This window comes from Serinus canaria, chromosome 3 (genome assembly GCF_022539315.1).
Source record: "Serinus canaria isolate serCan28SL12 chromosome 3, serCan2020, whole genome shotgun sequence".
NCBI classification, from domain to species: domain Eukaryota; kingdom Metazoa; phylum Chordata; class Aves; order Passeriformes; family Fringillidae; genus Serinus; species Serinus canaria.
This window is the reverse complement of record NC_066316.1, coordinates 74,666,897-74,688,024: the sequence shown is the minus strand read 5'-3', so window position 1 is coordinate 74,688,024 and position 21,128 is coordinate 74,666,897. Positions and strand designations below refer to the sequence as shown.

Sequence of the window (21,128 nt, the reverse complement as noted above, 5' to 3'; positions counted from 1 at the left end):
ATCAGTAAAACCATTTTTAGAACATAAGCAGCTATATGCAACCACAAAATGACTATATAACATAATTATTTATTGAACTTCTATCCATATATTTTTTCCTGATTTATGCCCATATAGCTGACAGGGTATAAGGATGGGCAATTCCCAAAGTGCACTGACTTTCTCGATGTATCACTGCATTGAACACCCTACTCTAATGTAAAATTGAAAAACAACTCTTAGGGTGCAGAGGTGCCATATCCAACACTGCACACAGATACAAGCCCCATGCTTTATTCAGCTATTACTTGCCATCTCTGTCTTGAATCCTAAGTTGTAGGTAACAAAAGGTTGACCACAAGAAACACTGCAACAAGATGTGCAAGTAAGCAAGGCACCAAAGCAAGCCAGACAACAAAGCCATGTGAGATAACATGCGCCATCAAGAGCAAGATAGCAAGTTTTAACAGAATCTGCAAACTGCAAAATTAGCTAAAAACAAGTTAGACTGAAAAACAAGAAGCACCAGGCATGTGCTGAAGATAGAGGTGAAAAGTTCAAACATGAGGAAGACTACAGAAGCCTTCATCAAAAGACCACCAGAGGACTGATGACCACCACAGAAGGAACTGACGCATGTGCAGAAGCAAAAACTGTTATAAAACCATAACACAGCTTTATGCAAATATGAATATGCTAATGATCCGCTGTAATTATGACATTGTGTGGAAGGACTTTTCAAATGTAGCTGAAAGCTAAAGAGGATTGAGAGAGTTTTTGGCAGAAAGATCCCCCTCACTCCAAGCACTGAATAAACATATAGCTCTCTGTAGCTGTCTGACTAATATAGAGTTTTATTTTCTTCTCCAGTTTTGGGCATCAGGCCAAAGAGGGGCGCCAAAGCAGGTGAAGGACCTGGACCACATGGTTCTTGAGGAGCAGGTGAGGGAGCTGTGACTGTTTAGCACGGAGAAGGCTCAAGGGGTGAAAGGAGGTTGTAGCCAGGTGGGGAAATCAGCTTCTTCTCCCAGGCAGCTAGTGACAGGATGAGGTGAAGAGTGATTCAGGGTAGACATTGGGAGGAATTTCTTCACAGAAAAGGTGATTAGACATTGGAAGAAACTACCCAGGGAGGTGGTGGAGCCACTATCCCTGGAGGTGTTTGAGGAGACTGGCTGTGGCATTCAGTGCCACGGTCTAGTTGACAGGAAGGTGTTCGATCATAGCTTGAAGTCGATGATCTCATCCTAAATTGATTCTGTGACTACCATTTCGCAGCTGAAAAGTAACCAACAATCCAGAAAAGGTTTTTAAAGAACTGAAAGATTTTTTTGGGATTTTTCAAGAAAAAAAATTATTAAAAAAATAAAAAAAACAAACAAAAACAAAAACAAAAAAAAAAAAAAACCACACCGCGAAAGCCCAGCGGAGGTCCTGGCCTTCCAGAAGCCGCACGTCCCCGGCTCCCGGCGGAGAAGGCGGGAACCCGAGGCCTCTCTCCCCTCAGGATAACGGGGCCCAGCCGCCACCCCCCAGCGCATGCGCCCCGGCTGGCGCACGCGCTCGCGCCGCCGCTCCGGCCCGGCCCGCGCGGCTCCCGCAGGGGCACCCCCCGCGCGCGCGCGCCCGGCGGCAGCGGCCCAGCCTCCGGCGGGTGAGTAACGGCGCCGACCCCGAGCCCTGGCCGGCCCCGGGCACTGGGGAAGGGCTCCTCGGGGCTGGGACAGGCCGGGAGAGGAGGGCACTCCGCCCGCCCCCGCCCGCTGCCGCTGTCACAGGGGCTACGGCGGTCCCCGGGCGGTCCCTTCTCTCCTCCCTCCTGTGGAAGGCTCGGCGCGCCTCCCGCCCGCGGCTGATGCTCCTCTGGTGGTGGGGGCTTGGTTCCGCAGTGTGGGAGAGAAGTGTGAGCGCTCGGAACTCGGTGCCTTGCTCAGGGGATGGGAGCAGCTCAGCGAGCTGGGTCTGCTCCCCGCCCTTGCCGTACTCTTGTCCAGCAGCCTGGCTCTGAAGTGCCCCGGGGAGCTCCCGGTGAGACTGGCTAAAGGTCGCTTTCTTCTCGTGGCCTGCAGCCGCCCAAAGTTAGCTGTGTGTTTCCATGTCCTTTCGAAGCAAGAGAAGTGTGGCATGTTGAAGGCAAATGCTGTAATTGCTGGAGGCTCTCTTACTACCTTTAGAGCAAAGAATCCAGAAGGATTGTGTTTTGTTACTACTGCTGTCGTTCTTAAATTCAAATTACAATTTCTGCTTTCTGGTTGTCAGATTTTAAATACCTTTTTCTATATCGGGTAGACCAAAAAGAAATCTTCTATTATTGGAAGTGTTTAAAAAGGTGTCTTTTTTAGTATGTAACACAGCTGTGAAGTGTCTGCATGCCATACGTAATGTTTTCTTACATTTGTAATGATTTTCAAGCTATTTTCTAAAAAAGGCTTTAGAAAAAGACTTTTCATATACAGAGAGTTTTTGAGAAGTTCTCTGGTTCTTTCTAATACTAGAGATACTCACAAGATTCCCACACATACAGTCAGCTTCTATTGCTCTTTTCACTCTTTGTGATCTCCTGATCAGAATGTGCTATGTAAATATGGTGCTTTTAACACTTTTACCAGTCCTCATCTGCGCTGTAGCTCCACAATCAGGACTTTAAGGCCTAGATCTAGAGCTGATCTGTCACTTCAGAGTTTTCACCTTCTTTGAGTTGGGAAAACTTAGTAGAAACGAAGTTTAGGTAACTTAGCTGAGAAGCTTTGATCCCATCCATGCCCACCAGCCTTAGTGGCTTCTGGATGACCTTACCCTTGATCAATAAAATGAGATTTTCAGAGCTCCTCTCTATATTGCATTTCCATATCTTATGGTTACGGAACATCTGAGCAAATAAACTATAGTATTTGCTGGTTCTTGCTATACTAGATAAATCTGTTTTATCTTAACCTAATTTCTTTGCATAGTGTTTTTTTCTTTTGGACTTTGTAAAACTTTTCAGTTTTTTCAAAGCAACCCACTGGGCAGGGCACTGAAACTTGAGTTGCCTGACCAAAATAATCTTGAGTAATTAAGCTCTATCATCCCTGTACATCTGTATGGCTTTTTCTTCATATAGTGGAAAGGACAAACAGAAGGTTTCCCTGCACAGTAACTTAAGGGTATAAAAAGCAGTAGTGATGGAGAAAAAAAAATCACTGTCAGCTAAGACCTTGAGACATTTAGTTAAGTGTGTGGAACAGTTATGAAAATACTTCAGACTTTTTTCATAGACCATTTTTCTATCTTAATGAAGGTGTTGTTTTAATAAGAGCAGCTGGAAATCTTGCCTACTGTGATGGATTGCATGCTATTTATTACCAAAAAACCCAAATTAATTTGGAACAGAGATTATCATAATGGGATAGACTTACATGTATTTTGTGCTTTTAATTCTGTATGGTTGCTAACAAACTAAAATTAAAACAACTGTGTCAGATGTTTTGCATTTTTTCAAGAAGCAAACTGAGTGTTGAGGAAATGCAGGTTTTAACTTTTCCCAGTAAAGCTTCATATTTTTCTCATGTTATGAAGGAAGCTACTATCTGTGTTAAGGAGAAACTCTGACCTGTTACAGATGGTTTTTTCTTCTTTTAAAATATATTGAGTAGGCAAGAGAAAGAGCCCAAACTGCTTACATTTTTGTCTGGTACACCTATATGTGTCAACAAACATGGAGTTTGAGCCCAAAAGCTTTTGAGCCAGGGTAACTGCATGTAAGGTCTTAACCTTCATAAGGCTGAAGTTATTCAGCCTGACTTTTTCCTACTGAAAAAGTCCTTTCCTGAGAAAGTCAATTTCTCTTAGATCCAAGTGCACCCAATAGTCCAAGGCAAGATACTTGCTAAGTCTGTAGGAGTGACATGTACCTCAGGAAATTGCAATCAGACTCTAAAATTTGAATGTCCACGACAAATGCAAAATCACTGCTGTGCTTTGTCTAATGACTTTTGAATCAGAAATGCGTTTTTAAGGTTTTTCTACTTCCAGGGATAGACATAACTTATGTAGCTGTTTCACAGGCATGTTTGCTCAGTCTGTTTCCCCAATATTGCCGTTCTGCTGTGGCACTAGCATTGATGATTGTAGTTTATCTGTCACTGTCTCTGTAAAGTAGATCTGAACACGATTAAATGACATATGAAGCACTGCCAACCTGTAGCCCTCCGATGCAGCTTGTACAGGATAGTGTCTATGCCAGGTCTGAATTATGTTATCATCATTGAGACTGATGTCTCCCCAAAACACAAGCCTTCACCATGGATATCACTTACTTGTTCTAGAAATTTTGCACTTTTATGCTGAGCCTCTGTAGAAGCATAGCAGAAGTTCATAATATGGTAAACCAAGGTCTGTCTCAATGCTAGTCAAATGCTAGTGGTCATGCTGCTGATTTTTTAGTGTACCTCAATGGTGAATATTCCGTATAAAAAAATGCTCGTTGAAATAATAACGTGGAGCACCAAAATCAATTCCTGACACTTCAGACAAATGACTTAATGGTAGTGAAGTCATGATGTAAACAGGGGTCATTGAGTAGCTGATACGTCAACCAAGAATAAAAAGGAACAGCTTCTTTGATATGCAATAGAAAACCCAAATGACAAACCTTGTGAACATTGCAAACCTTGTGACATTGCAGTAATGAATTCTTTTTCACAGAAGAGATAAAATAATAATTGCTGACATAGTTTATCTCTGTCAGTCCTGTATGTTGTTTATTGAAGATCAGTGGCATTTAATTTAAATTAAATCGAATATAATAATACATTAGTCAGATGAATAATATTGTTTCCTAAAAAAAAAAACCCTAACCCTTCAGAAAACTTCAGTTTATCTAATATGAAAATTGAGTTAAATTACCAGGTAGAGGTAGCATAATATATGAGGGAAAAAGACTGAAAAGGTAATGAAAAATAGCAGGAGCAGTTTGAGTGTATTTAAAATTAATTTCTTATTAAAGTAAGATGTTCTGTACTCCAAACAATTTTTGACAGAATTCTAAAATCATGGGAATGGATTGTTAGCCATAGAAAAAGAACCCTGTAATTTGACATAAAGTGATGTGAAATCCTTTAAGCATGTATTCTGTAAAATCGTTTTCCCTGACAGTAGCCAAACGTATGGTTTCCAGTTGGGAAAAACAACATCATTTCATAGTCTTGCCTTGTTCCATCTGTTCTTTGTTGGCTTTAGTGCTGTGATTCTCATTCAACTGAGTTCACTCTCTAACAAGGTAAAAGTGCATTGGGATTTTCTTGTTTATTTTTGGAATGTTAACTGGGTTTGCTCTTAGAGTAAATGAGTGACCTTACTGTGAAAACCAAACGAATCCCAGAAGTTATAACAGACAGTAGGATGAATGAATTAATATTGTAAATGGAACTGTAATAGTGCTAATCTAATTCAGGCTATATTGTTAAAAAACATATTCTAAAATTGCTTATCTAAAATTATCATAGCAGTAGTAAGCAGCATATTGTGACAACTGAGCTCTGTGTTAATTGCATTATAACATTAGTAGGAAACTAAGGTCAAATAATTTACAAGTATTTTAAAACTACCAGTGTATATCTGAGTAAATTAAAATAAGATTCTAAAATTTGGAGGTCAGTGACAGAAATACATATCACAACTATGCTATGTCTAATGACCCTTCAATCAGAAATTTGTTCTTGGATTTTCCACTTTAGTGTTGCCAGTTTTATGCATAATCTTGTTTCACATAATTCTGTGGTAACCTACATTTTGTTAATCCTTTTCTCTGGTTCTCTTGTGATAATGTTGTACAGGAATTTAAGTTATAAATAAAATAATCAGGCCTTCCATTATACTAATTTTCTTCCCCCCAGTTTCATGGTTCAAATCTTGCTGTGTACCATTGGGCTTGTTTTGAATTTAGCCCTGGAACACTACATGAAGTGTCAGGCAGCTGTGACATTGTAATAAGTGGCTGCCAGCAGCTAACTTGCAGCCTTTCTGCTTGAGCTACATCCTTAATGCTGTGCTGTTTTTTTTTTTTGCTTACGTGATTCAGAAAAAAAATTAAAATATTAGATCTGTGAAGTTGTAAAGCATCATGGTTTCAAATTTAGTTTTTGTAATTTAGTGGTTTTAGGGTTTTTTTTTGTTATTTAGTTTTAAGTATTTTGTTAATATATTGGTTAACAGAATACAAAGTGCTTGGTTTCAAGCCAGTAAATAGGTTAGTAAATGAAACCTGCATTCTGAATATAAGCTGTAGTTCTGTCATACCCCATTTTGTTTTTTACTCTTGTTCTGCGATGTTATTCTCCTTTCATGGCTTCTGCTTTTTTCTTCTATTTTCTTTATTAATTCTACCTGAATAGCACTTGCAAAACATAATAGTTCTGAAATAATGTAACCAGAATTTCCATTTCATGGGATTTATCTGGGTTAGGATAATAATTAGGTTCAAAAATAAAATACTTTATGAAATACATGAGTCCTTAGTGGTAGAACCTCAAAGTGTGACACATGTTCTCAGAGAAAGAAATGGGATTTTTTTGTGTACCCCACCCTCCACAAAGTCTGTTAGTTCTGCGGTCAGTGTATGCATCACATTTGTCTCGTTATTTTTATTATGTAGAGATTTTATGAAGCATTTCATACTGCTGAATAATAATGGTAATAAGAAATCTGACTTGAAAATATTTGTCTTTTGATCAGTTCCAGCCAAAAACCTTCTGTCAGGATTCTGAACTATGACATCATGGCAAGATTTCGCAGAAGAACATGCATCATTTTGTTGCTTTTTATTTTGTTTATTTGCTCCATAATGATGGCTTTGAAGACTCTGAGACCTGACAGAGCTGGCTTTGGGGATCCATTTGGACTTGGTTTGTTGCCGGAGCTTCAACAACGGACAGTGCTCTTAGACAGTAAACAGAACTTGCTAAATAGGGCTCAAGGAGATACTGTAACACGTGTCAGTAATTTGCATAGTATTGCTGTCAATACTATGAAAGCATCCATGTCTTCAGTAAAAAAGCTGGAAGAGGAGCTTTCTGCTCCTAATTATAACTTTCACATATTCTACTATACTTGGTATGGAAATCCACAGTTTGATGGTAAATATATTCACTGGAATCATCCGTTATTGCCACATTGGGATCCCAAAATTGCAAACAATTATCCAAAGGGAAGGCATAATCCTCCTGAGGACATTGGGGCCAACTTTTATCCAGAACTTGGATCTTACAGTTCCAAAGACCCTACTGTCATAGAAGCCCACATGAAGCAAATGCGGACAGCTTCAACTGGTAATAAATGTTAACATTTCAGCATGTTGTTCATTTATCCAGCCTTACATCTGTGAATGAGGGCAACTGAGCTATCCTTCTGTTTTTCTGTGTAATTCAAGAAATGTCTGAAACTAGTAAATGTCTTTATATCTCTGAGTTTTAACCCCCAGCTGAAACCTACATCTTCAGGGCTGTGTATGATGAGTCTAACAGCATAGAAACATAAGAATGATATTTGTAATAGTTTAGGTACATGTTTTTCATGACTTACTGCTAAACACTGGTAACATGAATGAAAAACAGAAACCTTGACTGGAATATATTGTCCATTTATTTTATTTTTGGAGAGGAATACTTTAGTTTAAAGAACAGGTTTCAGTAAATCATGCAAATATGGTTAAGGAGCAGCTCATTCAAATATAATTGGGTTTTTTTCTCTGAATGCTGTGTGTGTGCAATAACAATTATGTATTAATTTGTTACTGTCCAAAAATATCTTCTTTCAATACAAATTGATGTTCACTTTTTCTTAATAAGGTGAACTGTATACATAAGAATTATTCAATATATATTTTTTGTGCTGTTCCTTGTTGTTGGGCTTTATGGTCCTTTTTATCTTAATCTTCTTTAAAATAAGATAATACTAATATAGGCTGATACTAAACTCTGAGCAGCTTCTATAAATGTAGTTGGAGCAACATGACCAAAGCTCCTGTTATTGATACTGCTAATGTCCTTGTATTGAATTGCCTTCGTTCACCTAATCATTAAGGTTTAATGTAATGTTATATTTTGATTAGTGATGTTTACTTGTGTAAAGTTTACTTCTTGGTTGTTGTCTTCTTTGGGTTTTAACCTAGCCTTTATTTTATACAAGTGTTAATACAAATATAGGAAATTTCTCACCCTCTTCAGTAATATAACTCCATCAACAGGAGTAACAAGACTGTTGCAAAGGAATCTCAGATACAAGTTGCCAGTAAGCGCCGTTTTAGTCTTATCTAGAACAAAAATAATTTATGATAGTGTGATGAAGGAGAGGGAGGCACTTGCACTTTAGAAGAATATGTGATGTTTCTCATCCTCTTGATACAGATGTCTAAGAAAGTTGAACTACTGGTGAAAAGGGTGCCAATTACTAGGCAAAATGCTTTGCATAATCATTTTTATTTTTATTTTGCATAATCATTTTAATTTTTTTTTCCATTTTTTTAACTTCAGTTAGTTTTCGGTTTAAAACTCAGCGATATGAATGAGTAGTTCAGACTTCCTGTGACACTCTTTGTAACATTAGTGATATTTATAAAGAGTCACTTTTTTCCTGCTGTTATTCTGACTTAAGGATTTAAGTACAATTGAATTTGGCCTCTTCCATCTAGATTTGACTAACATAAATCATATTTTTTTTAGAGTCATAATTTGTTAATTTTCTGCATATTATGAGGCTGACTGTTTACAGTTTCTCCTTTTTCTCTCTTACCCTTGTCTCATCCATTACTATTTACAGTCACATAATCATTTTTTCTACCCATTTTTGAAGCTTTATCAAGGATCTTGTGAAAAAAGAGTAAGTAAGTGGTTCTTTCAGCAAATATTGTCTAATGATTGAAGGCATATAAGAGATTGGGGCAACAGAAGTCTCAGGCAGTTCTTCCCTGAATTCTTATATTTTACAACTCTTATGTAATAATTTTCTAATATTTTATGACATTGTTTTTAGTGTCAGGTCTATCTTTTTTTTTTTTTTGACTCTTTAAGTGGTACATAACTTTATTTTTTAACCACAGGAAAGAAAATGTGTAGTAGTCTTTTTCAGGAAAAGGCCAATGCAAATGTGAATTTAGGTTCTTTGGTCAAAAATTCTGTCTTCTAAACTTTTATGTATTTCCTAAAGGTGTAAAAGAGGGTCTTGTCAGATGTATTCAAGATACCCAGATTTGTTGCTGTTCTGCTTGTCCTTTACACCTTACTGATTTGCATTTAGTCCTTTTGTGTGAAATAAAAGATAATATGATAAAATGCAGTAAAACACTGCATTTTGCTTTCCCTGAGCAGACTGTCTCTTGTGATTACCTGTTATTTGTGATTTTTTTTTTTTTTTAATAAAATGCAGAGATACCGTGCCTAAGGGTAGTTAAACTCCTTTTTGTGTGTGGTGAGCACAAATTTCTGGTTTGGCATATTGTGATTATGTATTCGCTGTAATTTATGGTTTCTGTTTCCTAATTTTTGAATTGTTTGTTGGAAATTGGTGGTCAGAAATGTTATAATGTTAGTAAAGTAGGTGGAATTCAGAATATATACTTCCCTAGCTCAGTGGATTTATTCATTTACTTGAATCATTACCTAGTTAAAAAGAACCACATTGACTTATTCTTCTGTATGTTCTAAATAGAATTGCTAAGAAAATATTCTTACATCAGTAGGAATCATCATCATTATGTATTTCTTTCAGACTTAGCTTCTTTTTGATATTGTTTCCAGGTGTGCATCTAAAAGATCCTTTTATTTGACAGCATTTTATTTTAGAAGGAAAGGGTTTTGATTTTCTGAAGAGTGTGTTCTTTTGCTTTCTTGGAGAGCATCAGAAGAATTTACAGTATGAAGACATGTTATTTGTTGTCTTTTTTTCTCCACAGCACTGGTAACATCCTTAAATAATTGAGAGTTACTCGAGCATTTTTGAAGATAATAAATTTAAAAACTAATTTCACATGCTTGGAAGGATGGATTACACCATAGTAGCTGTACCAGCAAGAAAGAAGGTTGTGGGATTGAAGTCACTGCTTCTAGTAATAAATGGTTGTTTTGTATTTGAGCCAGAGGTACAATGAAGAAATAAGATGGGGAATAAAGTTCCATAAGATAAGAATCTCCTTCATCACATGCATAGCTGTCATCTCTTGACTGTTCTATAACCCATGCATCTTGATATTCTTTACCTGTATCATGGTGTAGCTATAATGGCTTAGAGGGGAGCACTCTTTTCCTCTTGTCCAACCTGAAGCTTGAAATGCTGTGCTGAAAAGTGGGAGGGAACAGCTCTTAAATGTTTGGATTAGGACGCTGAGTACAGATTAGTTCCCTTGACAAATGATCTAACCACTGTTTGTTTTGCAGTCCTATAAAGAGAGGAGTTAAAATGCACTCTGAGAATACTGAGGTTTTGTAACTGATTAAAAAATAATTTGAGATTCTCATTTATTTTATGTAGATTTCACATCAATAATTGTAACTCATGACAATGTTACAGTATACCTGTAATATGTTAAACAACATGATTTAAAACTCAAGTTTTGTATTTTCAGGTGTAATAGTGCTTTCATGGTACCCACCAGGTATGGCTGATGAAAATGGAGAGCCAACTGATGATTTGGTGCCAATTGTTTTGGACTATGCACACAAATATAACCTAAAGGTAAAGTATTTCTAGATACATATAGTAGGACACTTGGGAAAGTAAACTTTGCTATTAGACTGCACTTGTTTTTGGTTATGGAAGCCTTTGCATTGTACTGAACTTTTATAGGACCTGAGTAATATTCCCTTATAAGCAGAATAAATATTGTAATCTGCTTTAGCTTGCAGAAGCTAAGGCATAGTGCTGTGGATTTTTATTCTTTTCTAATTTCTGAAACCAGTTTTTAAAATAATACATTATGTTGTTTTCCAGTGAGTCTTGGGAGTTGAGGGAGGTATTACATATTTGAAAATACTGTGAAATACAGTGAGCTTTAAACTCAGAATCTTTGAGAAAGGAGAAAGACTTATCTTCATTTTGCATTATTTCATAACTTTCTAGCACTTGACCATAGAGGTCAGGAGTGAGCATCTATGAGGAATAAAGACAGACTTGGAATATCTAGTTTGAATAAATGTCTTTATTCCAGAAGGTACCATAAACAGTTGCCTTGAACTGTCAGGTCAGAAAGATGCTGCTCAGACTTTAGGGTTACTTCAGGGCATTACAGGATAGAAAGGCTGAGTTATTGACTTCTTAAAATAGGTGAAATGTCAAGTAAGTTAAAGATTACATTAATTGATCAGTAGAATCTTAAATTGTGATTTGGTTTTGTTTCTTTTTAGAATAAAACTTGTATTTCCCTTTTGTGATAATGAAAATATGTATTTCTTTTTAATCTCTCCCAAGTAGCAAATTTGAGTTTTTAAGTAGCTGCATTTGTTTAATCTCTGGAGTGTGCTGTCTGTACTGTGTACTGAAAACACAGCCTGTTCATCTGCTTGGGTTTCAGTTGGTTACACAAGTTGTAGATTCTCAGTGAAATTTCCTGTCACTGGGGGTAACTGTAGATTCCCTAGCAAGCAGGAGGAAAACAGGATGATTAAAACACATACAGAAGTAATTTTAAAACTATTAAAAATACTGTGTGATTTGTATCATATGGCATAGGCTACATTCTATCTAATAATATATTTTTAAAAAGACTGAAAAAGGTATCCTTTCCCAAAATTTTCTGACCATCTAATAGAGTTTGCTCTCACCTAAAAAACTTGTTAGCATTCAAGTCTCAAAGGAGTCAAGGCCAAATGATACAAGGAAAGTACAGTAGTGTGTAATAGTGTGATAATGATTGCAGTATGAATGAAGTTGCTGTTACCACTTGGAAGAATTACTGAAATACAGATATTCAGTATAGATATTGCAGGAAGTGCTACCTTCACTGTAATGTTTTTAAGCATTCTTGCACTAGCAAGTTATTACAATAAGTGTTAGGAGTCTCAGTAGACCAGAGCCAATATACAAAATATACTAAATGGAAGTCTGGGACAAGATGTGCCCTTTTGATTTGCCTGGTTTTCATAGTTGGAAATGAAAGATGAAATTATAGTGCTTTTCAGCCTCTACTGTCAGTCAGTGATTTAGTCTAATGCTATTTTTCTATAGTTTCTACTTAATAGAGAGGGAGATTGGCTCTGCAGTGGAAATTTTCTACTGGTCCAGAGTTCTCAAAGACTTTATTAAATATATTCTGCTCTAAAATTGCTTCTGAAAAAGTTGTTGCTTTGATTAATGTAATGTATTCTTCCATGATTGTCTATTTGAAAAGAAATTCATTTTTACATTGGAATTCACACATATTGGTTAATCAACTCCATAAGCTCCAAGTTTGACATTCAGAGCAATAGCAGTACATTATATTAGATTTAGTTCCAAGAGCTTGTTGCTGTTGATAAATCTATAAAATTTTAAATCAAACTTTTCATTTTGCATATCTTAAAATGTATTTTGACTGAAAATTTTCCTTGGAGCATTATCTTTAGCAGATTTTTGATACATTTGTTAGAAATTAAATATGAAAATGTTTCATTAGTTTTTCAGTACTTTGACATTCAAATAGATAATATATTAGGTTTTAGGTTTTGTAGCTTTTTAATTTTTCTGAAGCATGATTGCCACTTGCTGTAGTCTAGGGTAAACAAAAGCGATGTTTTGTTTTAATGTAAAAAACGTAAGTATTTAATACCAAACTTCCTGGAATCCAAAGCTTCTATTGTCAGTAGTGCAGGAGTTATAGTAGGGTTGTATTATTCTCAGTAAAGACTGATGAAATGTTTGGTCTGTAAGGAATTACAGTTTTGACTGGTACTTGCTTCATCTAAGCAAGTGCTTACATGTTCAGTAGTGCTTTATGTTTGTGTTGCTGTTACGTTTTCATCTTTCAGGTCGCTTTTCATATTGAACCTTACAAAGACAGAGATGATCGCAGCATGTACCACAATGTCAAGTACATCATTGACAAGTGAGTTTTATCAGAATGGTGTCCTTGGGGTTTCTTACCTGCTGGTTTAGGGGGCTTTGGTATATGAACTAAAGCTTGTAAAAATATATAAGAATGTCTGCTGAGGCTGAAAAGTACTGAAAAGAACTTTGTTTATTTTTCAGTGCTGCAAAATTTAGTCTTTTTTTTTTAAATACTGGAGTGTGAGTTTTACATAGATTCTCAAATTTAAATTGCTTTCAACATTCTTTAATATCATGTCATACTTTAGATACTTTAGATTAGCAACATGATCTATAAATTAAATAAAACGTACATTTTGATAATGACAAACTAGCAGATAGAGCTTTATTTTGTTGACCTCTAATGATTTTAACTCATCTTGACAAATTCTGTGGCACAGTTTGACACTAAGTTACTGTCACAATTTAACCCCAGCCAGCAACTAGGTACTGCCAGCTGCCCCTCACTTCCCCTCTCATCCCCCAGCCCTGGGGAAGTGAATCAGAAGGAAAAGATAAAACTTTTTGGGTTGAGATAAGACCAATTTTATGATGGAAACAAAATAGTATGCCAGTAGTATTATAAAGAATGATGATGGAAAGAAGAAGGAGAGAGAGTAACAGAACCCAAGACAAATTGCTCACCACCTACAGAGCAGTACCTGGCCCAGCCCTGGGCAGCATTCAGTCCCCTTCCAGGTAGTTCCCTCAGTTTCTATATGGTCATTGCATTCTGAAGTGTAGCATATTTCATTGGCCAGCTCAGATCAGCTGTCCTGGCCTGCTTTCCTCCCAACTTTTTGTGCAGCTCCTCACTGGCAGAGCAGGAGACACTGAGAAGTCCTTGACTTAGGGTAACTACAGCTTAGCAGCAGAAAAGACATCAGTATGTTATCAGTTTTATTCTCATGCCAAATCAAAAAAACCACCACAGCACTGGACCCCTGCTAAGAACATTAACTCTGTCCCTAGCAAATCCAGGACAGTTACCAACTTGTAGTCGTTTAAAGTTTTTTTGAAGAGTCATAGTTTGATACTTCAGCAAACACTGGACTGAAGGCGGATATGATGTGCTGTGTTTCAAAGTCAGTGTCCTGTCTTTTTAAATTAATTTTTTGGAAAAGTCTTCAGCTCAGATTGTACTACAGTATTTTCCAAATGGCAAATTTTGTCTTAACAATACTTGTCTGCTTTATAGGTACGGAAGCCATCCAGCCTTTTACAGACATAAGACCAGCACAGGGAGACTTCTTCCCATGTTTTATGTTTATGACTCTTATGTAACAATTCCTGAAATATGGGCAAATCTGTTAACTGTGTCTGGATCCCAGAGTATTCGAAATACTCCTTATGATGCATTATTCATTGCACTTCTTGTAGAAGAAAGACATAAGCATGACATTCACAGAAGTGGTTTTGATGGAATGTACACGTACTTTGCCACCAATGGCTTCTCCTATGGCTCATCTCATCATAATTGGGCAAGTTTAAAAGCCTTTTGTGATAGTAACAACTTAATGTTTATTCCAAGTGTGGGGCCAGGTTATATTGATACCAGCATCCGACCGTGGAACAACCACAACACCCGGAACCGTGTCAATGGGAAGTACTATGAGACTGCCTTCAGCGCAGCCCTTCTGGTGCGCCCAGAAATCATTTCCATTACATCTTTTAATGAATGGCACGAGGGAACTCAGATTGAAAAAGCTGTCCCTAAGAGGACTGGACAGGTGGTTTACCTTGATTATAAACCCCATAAACCAAATGTTTACCTTGAGCTTACTCAGAAGTGGTCTGAGAAGTACAGAAAAGAACAAGAACAGTGGCTTATGTGAGTTGTCCCAGCTGCAGTTGTTTCCTAATGCATTGACTGTATTGAGAAAGAAATTGAGAGCTGAAGAATCTGTTATTAAATGTCTTTATTGTATCTGTTGAATGTATACGCACTACTACTGAATTTTAATTTTGAAAAGTAAGAGGACTGTGAGAATATTGTCAATTCTGTCTTACTGGATATTTTAGTTCAAAAATATTCAGGGAAAGCTGTTGTTCATTTGTGGTTTTTTTTAACTTTGTAACTTGCATGCTGAGTGCAGAACATCTGCATGGGATAATGCTACATGACCAAAGTATAACAAAAACCTGGCACAGCTTCTTCCTTCCTTTATTCCTAGAGTTGTGTTTCTAATCAAACTGATGCTGTAGTCTAAATCCTTATAGCTTCTTGCAGGATGCATGTCTATAGTATGTGGAATAATCTGCATTTACACTTTTTGATGCTTTGTATATGGAGTTCTTGACATATGACTAGCTTGTGGTAAAACCACTGAAGAGTTATGTGTGATGCAACACCACTAAGTTTTGTTTGGAAAAAAAATGTAGTTGAAAGAAAGTTCCAAAGAACTGCTGAAGGATTTATAGATTACTTACATTTTTTGTGTTTGGTACATGGTGTAGACTTTTGCAGATTAATGGATACTGACAAGGAACATTTTTTTTCTCTTGTTTTGAATTTTAATAAAAGCTTCAATTAGAGTGGAAAATATTTTTGAGGGGGAAAAGAATTCCCTAAAGGTACAAAAAATTTATTAAAATTTCCATTGTTGCTTATTTTCTGCTAATTGACTGCATACACAGACCCAATGTGCTTTTTTAAATGTCTAGTTTCTAAACCCAGTGTCTTACTCGTCCTACAAGAACTTAATTGGTGGAAGTACTTTCTTTGTTTCTGATTTGGGAGCAACCTGGTAGTAATGAGAGCAACTACCCATTTGTTTAATTTGAAATCTGAGATTTCTCTTTTTCAGCTGGTCCATTTAGTTGTTCCAAGATTCAGAATTGTAAATACTAAAATTTTACTGTTATTCAGATAAGCACCCTATTAATGCTACCTGGAAGACTGTGGTGTGGCTGGAAATGAGTATTTTCATTCCTAGAAATCACATCTTTTAATGTTGTGATTATTAATTGGCATTTTTTATGAGGTTTGAAAGGTTCAATCACACAGACATACCTCCTCAGCAATACTTTTTTTTGGGATTTTCATAGAATTTTGTAACAAAGTTGTAAACTTTGGAATAGTAGAAATTGCTGTGTTTTTTTCATTCACAGCAAACATTTAATCATTGCAACGTGGATTCTTGCTTAGTTATTTTATTTTTTAATTTTAGTTATTTTTTTAATCGACATTTGAGGTTCTGATCCTGTGTTGTATTTCATATGCTCAGATTGTTGTGACCACTAGTAACAGCTAGAATTCCATTGTCAGCAGAACTCATGAAAATTACACTCTTTACTCGGATCTCACTGTAATCTGTCTGTTAAGTGGTAAGGTGAATGTGAGGACTTCTGTTAAATCAGAAACCAAACTAGTATTTTTTTCCAGAAAACTTTTTCATTCCAAATAAATATAAACCAGTTACCACTATAAATTTCTAGAGTCTTTCTGGTATGAAAAAGATTTGTTTGTATATCTCTTACTCTTTTACAGATTGTTTTTTTTGTTGTTTCTTTGCGCTTGTTCAGGTCATGAGGTGTCATCTAATGCCCTCAGCTGCTTGAAAAAACACAGAAATTGGATGGCAGATATGTAACCTGGCATGTTGAAATGTGACTCTAGAGTTACTGGAGTCTTATTAGTCTCTCTTCATTTTTTTTGCATTTTCCTATTGCATTTCTGAGCAGTCTGAAATGCCTGTAAAAGAAGTGTTTACTAATGCTTATTTTGTTTTGCTATACTCAGGTGGGTAAATGGACGTAGGTATGACCACAGTCAAAAAATAGTGTCTGAGACATAAAAAGCACTTGTTAGACTTCTACCACTTTCAAGTTAACTACTCCCTTTTTAATTTTACTTATTTTTGATATTATTTTACTTAAATCCCTTAAATAGCTATACATAACTCATTTGTATAATTTGTTGTATGTTTATGCTTTTACATCCCAGAGTCCTTATCTTTATTTTAAATGTGAGGGAACAATTAAATGTTTGCCTGTGTTATTAAAAAAATCTTCTGAAATCAAACCTTTTGAAAGGACAAGTATCTTTATTTTGCCTTTGCTTAAGCTTGTGTCATGCACTGGTCTTTTCTCACTGTAGTAATCTGAGCACTTTACTGGTGTTGACAACTTTGCACTCACCTTTCAGCCCTTACTTTCTCCTCATGGCAGTTTATTTTCTCTGTGACTGCAAAAGTCACTCCTTGGTTGCTGTGTATTGAAACATTTGAAATCTGTTGTATAGTATTGTACAACTGAGGTGATCTATTTTGTTTAAAATGCAGTTTATGGTAACAGTGTAATGGTTCTCCATTACTCTGAAAGACTTCTGGAATGGTTGTAAAGGTATCATTTAACCATTGCCATGAAGTGGTTTGCGCTATGGCACCCAGATGTCTAATGGGACCTTCAGAAGAATTTACAGAATTTCTCTAGAAAAGAATGAAAATTAAGTGCCTAGAAATTCACCACCCCTAAACACTTACTGTATTTTATGTGCTTGATGTGATTTAAAACATAAATATGCAACCTCACATAATATTTCAGAGTTGAGAATTTAATTTGATGATCCTAAGAAAAGCTGATGGAATAGCAACTACTAGAGCTACCCCACCTGCCTGACTAATACTTTCTCTATACTTAAAGTAAATCAATATGCTGCTTCTTGTCATAGGGAGTGGAGAGTTTTCCCTATGGACTGTTGCTGCAGTCATGATAGTTACTTGAAATTTGAGTAAAATAGATCTGTGGGAAAGGATTTGTACAAATGCAAAGGAATAAGTTGGTTACGAGGGCACAGTTAAAAGGGACAAGGGAGGAGAAAAGTGAATGTATTTAAGAAGATGGTTACTTCAAGGTTTAAGATTACAGTAAGGAAAAAAGGGGACTCCAGTGTGTAACCAAAATTGAAAGGCAGGGAAGAACATTTGTAATGATTTTGTGATTTGAAATAGATTTAAAGAATATCTAGATCCCATTTAACTTTGGTCTCCCACCAGTTTTACTTCTTGGTCAACTGGATAAAAATACTGTAATGACTGTTTTTAATATTTTTACACTGGTTAAATGCATTTGATTTGTTATGTCATAGTACTTAAAGGAATATGGGAAGTTTTAAAAGAGATTGTGCCATGTTATGCCTCTGCAAATACAGAAATACCTGAAGTAATCAATCACATACTACTGACTGAGTATCACCAGGGGGTAAATGGTTTCTAGTCAAGGAGCAAGTCCTTGTGGTAAGAAGAGAACATATTTTTTAAAGAAAATCTATAGGTTCATTTCTGCTTCTATGAATTACGATCAAGTAAATTGTTTTAGTTCTGTGAGCTGTCTCAGAACTGAAGCTTAGTGCATCAACTCTGAAATAAGAATGTGTATTAAATCTTGTATAGTAGTGCATGTCTGTCAGATCTGTAGTCTTGTCCTGAATTTTGTGGGCAAACATGTGCTGATGCTGTTACGGTTTTAGTGGCAAGCTGTAGATTATTGTGAATATAGTTTCTGCACTGATGTTCATTGTACTTGTCTTGTGCATTTCTTTTGAGGTGCCAATGATTTGTCTCTTAAGAGGTTGTTGAAGCAGAAGGTTCTTCAGTGAAAATATTTTGTTATGAAATTTGATATGTATATATTCTCTGCATAGTTTGAATTAACACATTTCACACATGGTTCTTAGATTCAGTTGAAAACATCTCTCAGGAGGGTTTTCAGCTCTCTGGGCACATGGATAAGGACTTTGTGTGATTTAAGGCCTTTTCTTCTGAATCTAATTCATATAAAAAGAAGAAATAAAGAATTTATCAACAAATTATTTGCCACTGAATATAAGATGAAAATCTCTCTCCCAGTCCTACAAGTACTTGTCTTCATCTTTCTACTTCATTAAGATTGTATCAATGTTTTGTTTCTTTTTATCTTTTACTTTTGACCAGCATGTTAAATGTTCTATGAATTTCTAAAGTGACTGTATTCTAAGATTTCATAGTGGAATATTTCATTTTGGAAAATTCAGTAAAGAGAATCTACAAGATTAGTGGCATGGCAGAATAGCCTGATGTGAATTTCATATTGTATAGGTGAACTTGTTGTGAATGGATGGTGTGTCTTTATATGAATTGAACACAAATAAAAAATACCTTTCTTTTAATACCCTACATGGCTGTGACAGAGATGAATTTGCTTACATAAAAATAAAAAATGTTTATGTGTCTATTTTGATAAGTGCATATACCTGAAGTCATTATTTTTAAAGTAATATGTCATTGTAATAAAATTACAGACTGGATTCTTCTACTTTTAAGTAAGCAATGGTTTTAATCCCCTCTAAGATGTACAGAAGATCTTTTTGCTTATGAATGTTTTCACGAATAATAAATATATGCCCAAAAATTGTGATTTTTAAAGGAATGTGTGATAGTAGGGTCTTTTCATAATATGAGTTTTGAAAGTTAATTTTTTTATTTTTCTATTACTATGTGTGTGTGCTAGCTCTCCACAGAACCAACACAATGGCAGGGGGTTTCTTTTTTTTTGAAGGGGGAGAAGATGCGTTTGTTTTTGTTTTTTTTTAAGTTCATGGAAATGAGCACTATGTATCTTACAACTGAACCCTGTCTTCAGAGCTGGTTTTGTAACTTGAAGTCATTGCTTTAGAAACACAGCAGGATCTCTCAAGACCAATTTCTCAAACTGCAATATGATTCAACAAACAACCAGCTATAATTTCAGGTGATTTTTAGAACACTAGTGAGAATTAGAATGTTGGGTTGTTGTGATTTTAATGGAAGTTTCTTGGAAAATTCTAATATACTATGATAGAAAATACTTTCATCATATAGCTGAGATTGCTTGTTCATTAAGATCAGATAGCCAGTTAAAGTTTGACAAGTATGATTTTAAATATGTAAATGTTTTTCAATAATACATTATTTCATAATAGTTCTAAAAGCAGAAGTTTAGTTCTTCTTTAGTTCTAAAGAAGAACTAAACGGGGCTTCTAAAGAAGGCATTAACCTCAGGAAGCAATGTTAATCAATGAGAAATAATACTAAGATTTTTCAAGGGAGAAAGAAGTGGCCAGCCATTTGCTTTGTGAAAAGCTCTGCAGTCCTTATTTTGTCTCATATGATTCTTGGTGAGTACTCAAATTTTATTCCAGGTGAATGAAGAACCTCTACTTTCAAAAAATAAAATACCTTCTGAAAACACAAATGGTAAATGGTATTAGTTGTACTCTTAGCATACCAAAAGTACATATGCTTTGCTATTTAGGTCCAGCATTTGGCTGTCCAACTTCCTGATCTGCTAATTCACTTGGAATTTTTTGCATATATTTGTACTTTTTTTTTTATGAAAACTTTGGAGAACAATTACAAAGCAAAATTTTAAAACTCCATTGCAGCAACATGACATTGAAAAGGATAAGCTGTATAGAAGGGAGGAATGCAGTTAAGAGAAGTCAAAATTATAAAATGTCTGGAGGCTTTATAAAGGCAGTATATTATATATATATATATATTTATTTATTTATTTATATTTTATATATATACAGTATATATTATATATAGTAATCTGAATATATATATTTTTAGATTACTTTATCAATCAAAAGATTTTTAAGAAGCCTGGAAGAAGCTCATGTAGTTAAACGTTTAACAGAATAAAGAAAGGTGTTAGAAATAAAAGATAATTTTAAAGTGCAGATTCTGTCCAAGGGATGAAACCAGAAAAGAGGTAAGTTCTGGCATTCATTCTAGAACTAAAAAAAACATACCCTATCAAACTTGAAGGAACAACTTCCTAGACCTAAAAAAAACCAAAAAACCCCAATAATTAGGATTCCCCCATCCATCCACCAGAAGTAAATACAGAAAACCATGGTAAGCAAGACATAATACAATATTAAGGAAAAAAGACACAACAATTTTTGAGAACTAAATACTAGAGTCTTATTTAATGCATGTTTCTAAACCATGTCACAAGCAGACAGAAAGCTGGTAGTGTGCTGGTAGTGCTGGTAGATAGAGCAGCAAAAGGATCTTTCAAAGATCCCTTGGATCTTTGATAATGCTGTAGTAGAGAAGTTTAAAGTGTTTTAGAGAAGTTTAATTTTTTTT

The 21,128-nt window shown here is 35.7% G+C and overlaps 1 protein-coding gene across 1 annotated transcript; it reads left to right on the top strand.

Moving 5' to 3' along the window:
- Positions 1-1,549: 1,549 nt before the first annotated feature.
- Positions 1,550-19,166, top strand: MANEA (mannosidase endo-alpha). The gene is made up of 5 exons (XM_050972486.1): positions 1,550-1,633; positions 6,694-7,286; positions 10,577-10,686; positions 12,954-13,030; positions 14,210-19,166. The coding sequence occupies exons 2-5, from the start codon at positions 6,737-6,739 to the stop codon at positions 14,844-14,846; spliced, it is 1,374 nt and encodes a 457-aa protein (XP_050828443.1). The 5' UTR covers positions 1,550-1,633; positions 6,694-6,736; the 3' UTR covers positions 14,847-19,166.
- The last annotated feature ends 1,962 nt before the right edge of the window (positions 19,167-21,128 follow it).